The 7,673-nt window shown below is 54.2% G+C and overlaps 1 protein-coding gene across 1 annotated transcript in view; it reads right to left on the bottom strand.

Annotated features, from left to right (window-relative positions):
- COCSADRAFT_121744 (uncharacterized protein) overlaps positions 1-7,673 on the bottom strand; it is an 18,195-nt gene that overhangs the window by 6,167 nt on the left and 4,355 nt on the right. Inside the window, exon 3 of the mRNA XM_007703993.1 lies at positions 83-7,662. Within this exon, the coding sequence (XP_007702183.1) occupies positions 83-7,662 (7,580 nt within the window). The remainder of the gene's footprint in view (positions 1-82; positions 7,663-7,673) is intronic.

The raw sequence follows: 7,673 nt of genomic DNA, 5'->3' as shown, positions 1-7,673 counted from the left end.
GGGTACAGCAGTACTTCCTGACGTGAAGATAATATAGGCAGCGTTGCCTGGCTTCACTGAGGGATTGGGCTGCGCTGGCGACTTTCGGCAGCTGGCTCATCGATGCCTCGCTGACCGTAACTACATGGCGACATAACTTGTCCCCAATGTTTGCGTACTGGGCCGATGTAAGCATTATTTCCGCACGAGTCTGCCCGAAGATCTCTTCGTGCCGGCTTGTTGGATGATCTGGGTCGAGTGGTACGAAGGCGCCACCGGCCTTGAGCACGGCCAGCATGGCTACAACGGTCCATATCGACTTCTCGAAACACAGCGGCACCACTTCTTCGCCCTTGACACCGAGCTGCACCAGGTAGCCCGCCAACTGGCTTGACAGCGCGTCCAGCTCGCTGTACGTCATCTCGCCGTCCCACGCACAGATAGCAGGCGCATCGGGCTGTGCTTTTACCTTCTCGGCAAACAGGTCGTGCACACATCGTTCGACTGTGGGTGGTACGTCTTGGTTCCACGCCCACAGCTGCTGGCGGTCTGCTGGCGTGATAGTGTCGATTTCTGCCACCTTACTATCTGCGCTCGCCTCGGCTAGCTGCAGCATAACAAAGCTGAACTGGGCAAGCATCTTCTCTACTGTCCACTGCTCGATGACGCGTCTATCGAAGCTCGCCATGATCTGTACTCCCTCTGCCGCCAGCGTGCATTGCACTATTAGCGCGTATGTTGTAAAGCCCTGTAACTCTGAGCGGCTGCGCCACTCTCCAAGCGTGTCATCACTACTAAGCACATTATCTGCGGGCTGCACGACGAACAGCGTCTGGAAGCCGCAGGCGTGTTGGGGGCCTGGCCCCATCTTGGCGATGCGCTGCAGGCCTGTCTGTTCGTGTGCGATCATCTCTGTAGCCTGTTGCTGCAAGCCTTGTAGAAAGGAGGACACAGTCTGATGATCCTGTACGCGCACTCGCACCGGCACAGTTGCAATCGTAGGTCCGAGCATAGCATCAATGCCAGCAACAGGCGCATTGCGTCCTGTGACGGTGGTGCCAAACACTACATCGTCTGAGCTAGTGTAGCGACTGGCAACAATCGCCCACGCTGCGCGGATAAGCGTTGACCTCGTTGTATCTGAGGTCGTTTTGGAGAGCAGCGGACACTGGCACTCGACCGTCGTGTCTGCAACTAGCTGCACAACCGTCGACGGCAGCGGCGGAAATAGGACCGCCTCGCAGCCAGCAAGGGCCGTCTGCCAGTACGACGTGGCCACCTCCTGGTCTTGCTGGTTGAGGTACTGGATGAAAGCATTGAAGCTGGGTTGTTTTTCCAGTGCGGCACCGCTGTAGACCTGCTGAACTGCATGCAGGATCCGAGGTAGGGACCAGCCGTCGTATAGCGCATGATGAATCGTCCATACAAACCAGCGCCTCCCGCTGTAGTGTTCCTTAACGAGTGCGTAGCGTACAAGCGGGTCGCCCAGCCCCATCGAGGCTGCCTTGTCCTCCTTAAGATACTCTTCTAGACCCTTAACCTCGATCCACTGGATGTCTTCTGCCACAACAACCTGTAGCAGGCCAAGTTCGCTGTGTTGCACGATGCGCGTGCGCAAGGCGGCTGTTGACCACGCTACTTGTTGCCAGGCAGCTCGGAAGGTATCCTCGTCTATATCGGCCCGCAGCTCTAACACGCTCTGCATGATATAGTCACCTGCTCGCTTAGCCGTCAACGACATTAGGCCTTCTTGCAAGGGCGAGCAAGGGTAGACGTCCTCGATGACGCTCGCGTCGACGCTGCATACAGCAGCTACATCCTCGCAAACTTGCACAGAATCTACATCTTCACCTAGTAGAGAAAAGGCAGGCACCTCTTCTGCCACGGTGCTACACTGCTGAGTATCCTGGTTGGCCAAGGCTGCGAGGTTAGGATGGCGGAAGATATCTGCGACAGAAAGCTGCAGGCCCGTCTTGCGAGCCTCACTCACCAGTTTCATGGCCGCGATCGAGTCGCCGCCTAGACGGAAGAAGCTGTCTTCTAGCCCAATGCTGTCCGGCTCGATGCTGAGCACGCGCGCCCACAGCTGCTGCATCATCCGCTCGGCCTCTGTCGATGGCTGGTGCACCGGCTTTCGCAGGGCCATTTGTTTTTGTCTCCACTGCGAAAGCGTATTACGATCTATCTTACCATTCTGGTTAATCGGCAATGCTTGTAGCACAGTGATCGTCTGGGGAACCATATATGCAGGTAGCTGGGCTTGCAACATCTTTCGGAGCTGCTGTTGAGTTTTCTCTGCTGTCTGTTGCCACAACGGTTTGCTGCTTAGGCTGTGAATTGGCCGTTCAAAATGATCGGTAGGGAAGCGGAACATCGCTCGGCTCTCCCCGCATTTTGGTGTATGCTGATAGAAGATGGCGTCTAGGCCACCGTGTTGCGAGTACTGTCTATTCCAACTGATCTCAACGCGACAGCCTGCTTCTTGAGCTAGCTCCACTAAGTCGGTAGCAGAGAAAGAAGAGATACGCTGCGCTTTCTGGTACACAGAAGACAGCCAGTCCTGGTGGCCGAGCGTGTCTGCGGCCACATCATCCAACGACTCGACAAGGCAGCGACTCACAATAGTCTTGCTGTAGGGAATGTTGCTTATAGCGATCGTAGGCGAGTTTGAGAGAGTCTTTAGTTGCTGCTTCAGTGACTTGCGATCGAGCTTGCGCTCCGTGAAATTAATCCATTCCTGTTCTCCGACATGTCGAATCTCTTCCTCCTTTCGACCTCTTCCCCTGACGTGGACAACGGCGGCATAGCGGTAGCAACTCAGTTCATTCGTCGCTTTCATCTTCTTGGGCAGGATCTCGACGTGCCCCACCAAGTCCGGTAGCCGACTCGGTAGGGCAGTGAAGAAGGCCGGGTCAACCAGCAGCTCCCGTTCAACGCGCTCCATGTCGGCCATCATGCGTCGAAGTTCGGCTTTGGTTGTCTTATCTCCAGCTATGTGTAGTGCCCGGGTGGCCAGAAACTCCTGATATAGAGCATAAGAGCGGATGTCGCCAAAGAAGAGCGTCTGCACGCCATCAAGCGCAAGCAGCTCTTGCACGACCTTAAACAGATACTCCTGACTAGGAAAATACTGGACAACCGAATTTATGACGACAAGGTTTGCATCAGTTAGCCCTTCGAGTCGACTAAGATCTACTGCTGTAGCCTTATGCATACGCACCCTGTCCGCTAGCACAGGAATGTATTTGACTGTTTTCGCGACGAATTCTACTGCGTTCCACGATGGGTCGAGTCCGACATAGCTTTCCAGGCCATCGCCCAAGTTGAACAGGATCATGCCGGTCCCGGATCCAACCTCAAGAACATGGCCCGGTCGACGGCCATTGAGCATCGTGGTGATTGTGTCGTCCAACCACTCGTTCATCTCGATCTTGTCGATCTCGCTGCCATCGTACATGGACGTCCATCCAATGAAGTCTCGGCCAATGGCCTCAGGTCGAAGGTTATTCATTGAAGCATAGGTCTTGGTATCGAACTGCTCCTCCCATACATCTACATGCTGCGCTTCGTCATTACCACCGTCGCTAGGCTGCTCACTAGTTATAGCATCCTCGTGCATAGTGACAAATCCAGCTAGCTGGACTTCGTTAGCGTCGTGATGTTGTAAGATGGTTACCGCGTCTGCCACAGATCTGTGGCTGCGGAGGACATGCTCGATCTCTCCTAACTCGATGCGCTGTCCCCAGATCTTGACTTGTCCATCCATCCGACCAAAGAACTCCAGCTGGCCATCACTAGGGCGATGGCGCACATAGTCGCCTGTCCGGTAAGCTTTGACTGTTCGTCCGGCGATTTCAACAGAAACAAAACGATCAGCATTCCGCTTGGGTTCGGTATAACCCCGCGCTAATCCATCACCCGTGACCACGAGCTCTCCGATAACTCCGAGAGGGACAAGTCGCAGTTTTGAGTCCATGACGTAGGCTCCAGAGTTACTGAGCGCGCGCCCGATAGGCACACCATTGGTGTATTGCGCGTCTTTGGTCATCACGAACATTGTGCTGATGCATGTGTTTTCCGTGGGACCATAGCAATTAATCAGCCTGCCTTTGAGGACGCTCTGTGCTGCAAAAAAGTCTTCCGGATGCAATGCTTCACCTCCTACGCAGAGCAACTTGAGTGCGGCAACTACCATTGGAGATTCGGAAACGTACTGTCTGAAAAGCGCTGGGGTGAGAATGGCCACCTGAATGCCGGACTGATTGACAATCTGAAGCACAACGACCGGGTCCAAAACTGATATTGCGTCAATGCAGACGAGCGTTCCGCCGTTCAAAAGAGAGGCGTAGATCTCCCACGTGGACGCATCAAAAGCAAGATTCGATATGTGCGCCATGATGGGCGGGACTGGCAGATGCTGCACAAGGTTGTTGTCTCGTGCCAGACGCACAACACCACGATGCTCCACCATGACCCCCTTAGGCTTGCCTGTCGACCCCGAGGTAAACATTACATATGCAAGACTGGAGGCTGAAGGCGCGAAGGGAGCAGTCGGTAATTGCGAAGAACCTGGCCCTTGGTCGGTTCTCTCGTCTAGAACCTCCGCGATATGAACAAAAACGATGTCATTTAGCTTGATGTTAGGAGGTTGCAGACCAGCCCCTACAAAGATGAGTCTCTTGCCGGGAAGGGAAGAGAGAACGGCCTCCATGCGCTTGCTAGGGGTCTTGACATCAAAGGGCAGATAGGCCAGGCCAGCCTTCAGTATGCCCAGAAACGCAACAACTGTGTGGCAGCACCTGTGCGCAAACACGCCTACCAGGCTCTCAGGGCCAAACGATCGCTTGCATAACCACGTGGCAATAATATCAGATGCCTTATCCAGCTGCGCATATGTCATCTCCACTGATGAGTCTTTGACAGCAATCCTGGACGGATAAGCGAAAACTTGCTCACGGAATAGGTCAACGATGCTCGACTCGCGCGGGTACGGAGTTTCTTCAATTTGAACGAGTCCCATCAGATCGAGCTTAGCATAGTCGGTGTCAGTTAACAGTGGCAAAGACGCAACCGCCACAGTCGGCTCCCTAAGACATATTTCAAGCACGTTGTTGAATACCGAGAGCATGTTTTCGATCGTCTCGGGAGCATAGAGATCGGTCGAGAATATAACGTTGCCTTGTAGGCCGTCCAAATGCTGGAAAAAGTGAAACTCAAGGTCGAACCTTGAGGTTGCTGAGTCGTCTAGGCCCTCCGTTTCCACGCCTTCTAGCATCAGCTGTCCCAAATTTCGCTGGGAGTGTACGACGAAGGCAAGCTGGACGAGCGGGTAATGCGAAAGGTCTCTATCGTTCTTGAGCTTTGAGACAATGCTCTCGAAGGGGACGTCCTGGTTGGCGAGGGACGCAACCACTACTGCTCGCACCTGCTGCACCAGCTCTTCGAAAGACTCGTTTTCTACCGTGATCCGAAGACACTGCATGTTGGCAAAGAAGCCAATCATATCTTTGAGCTCCCAATGGTCTCGATTAGCGTTCAGAGTACCTATGGTTGCGTCGTCTTGGCCCGTAAGGCGGAAATGCGTTGTCCTGAAAACGGCAAGCAAAGCCACAAACAGTGTCACCCCATGCACTTTGCAGAACTGCTGCAGTTTAGCATACAGCGGGCCGCCAATCTCTAGCGTTCTTGTATCAGCTTTGCCAGACAAAGTCACTGGTCGGGGCTTGTCACAGAGCAATTCGGCTGGCCGACTTGTCTGTAGCTGCGTGAGCCAATAGTTGAGCTGCTTCTCATGCTCTTCGGCCTGCGCCTCTTGCCGCTGCCACAGAGAGAAGTCGCGGTACTGGATGGGCAGAGGCTGCATCTGCGAAAGAGGATCTTGACCCCGGATCGAGGCGGAGTAGAACGTACTCAGTTCGCGCGTAAGGACATCAACGGACCAACCATCCGACACGATGTGGTGCATGACAATAGATAGCACGTAGTCGTCTTTGTTGAATCGGTAGACTGATACTCTCCACCCCGGCTCCGAGCGCAGGTCGAAGGGAGTCATTTGGTCCTGCTGGATTGCATCTAAGCGACTATGTTCGTCGCCTGGGGGAAGTTCGATGACGTTGAGTTGTTTGGCGCAGAATGGTTGAACCACCTGCATACTTACACCACCATCAGTCGCGAATAATGTCCGCAGCGTCTCGTGGCGGCTTTCGATTGCAAGGAGTGCAGCGTTGAGCGCTTCCAGCTGAAGCGGACCTCGAATGCGCACGGCAAATGGCATAAGGTACCAGTTCAGACCAGGATGGAGTTCTTCCAGAAACCACAGGCGACCTTGTGCGAATGATTGCTCTACTGGCCCGTCATGATCAACGGGTAGAATTGCCGCGGAGGAGCTGTAGTCGGTACAGATGACAGTAGAGGCCACATCTACCAATCGAGGATGGCGGAAGATGTCTGCGACAGAGAGTTGCTGCCCCATCCTGCGAGCCTCGCCTACCAGCTTCATTGCTGCGATCGAGTCGCCGCCTAGACGGAAGAAGCTGTCGTCTAGCCCAATGCTGTCCGGCTCGATGCTGAGCACGCATGCCCATAGCTGCTGCATCATCCGCTCGGCCTCTGTTGATGGCTGCCGCTTTGGCCCCTGGCTAGACGTCCGCATCTCTGCCAGCTGCTGGGCCGTGAAAGAGGCTCCGATCTTTCGAAGTTGCTTGCGGTCTGTCTTGCCGGACGTTGTCATAGGAAACTGAGAAAGCGCAAAGAATACAGTCGGCACCATGTGCCTAGGCAGTCGCTCTGCTAGCTCTGCTTCTACCTCTGCTAGGAACAGTACACGCGCCATCGAGTTGGTCTTGACGCCTCTATCTATAAATAGTGCATTGTTAGTATCGTTGTTGATCTGTACAAAGGCTGCTAGCATCGCACGGCCTCCCTCTCCTGGTACAATCACCTCAACTGCCAACTGCTTGGCTTCCGATAGGCACTCTCGCACATAGTGCTCGACCTCGCCAAGCTCAACTCGCTGGCCACGGACTTTTACCTGGCTATCCTTGCGGCCTAGGCAGACCAGGTTGCCATCGCTGTCGTATTGAACTAGGTCACCTGTCTTATACAGTCTTCCACGTCGCCCACCATAGCCTCTGCAGCCTTCTAGCAGCCAGGCAGGATCGTTAACAAAGGCGGCTGATGTCTTCTCTGCGTCGTTGAGATAGCTGCGCGCTAGGATCGGCCCTTCTACTAGTAGCTCTCCAACTGACCCTAACGGCGCAAGCCTGTTATAGTTCTCAGGGTCCACCACCCAGCTTACTGAAGCAACCGACGTCCCGATGATGCCTGACTTAAACCCTTGTTTACTATCGTATACATTGCAGCAGATAGTGCACTCTGTTGGTCCGTATCCGTTCATTGTCTGAACACTGCCTGACCACCTATCCCAGTCTGCAAAGCTGACCTGCTCTCCTTGAATAACTAGTATCCTAAGGGTAGGGACGGTACTAGGGTCTAGCAGCCGTGCTATAGATGGAGTCAGAAGTGCACAGTTGACATCCATAGCGTTGATAGCATTAGCTAGGTTGTTGCGCCGGTCGCTGTCGGACGGCACACAGACGCATCCACCGTACATAAGCGTAGTGATGATCTCGGCAATGCAAGCATCAAAAGCGTATGACGCAAATTGAAGAACGCGCGCGTGTTCTGTAATCCCG

Source organism: Bipolaris sorokiniana, assembly GCF_000338995.1.
Source record: "Bipolaris sorokiniana ND90Pr unplaced genomic scaffold COCSAscaffold_11, whole genome shotgun sequence".
In the NCBI taxonomy this organism is placed as follows: domain Eukaryota; kingdom Fungi; phylum Ascomycota; class Dothideomycetes; order Pleosporales; family Pleosporaceae; genus Bipolaris; species Bipolaris sorokiniana.
Note: the sequence above shows the minus strand (reverse complement) of the source record. Positions and strands in the feature narration are given on the sequence as shown.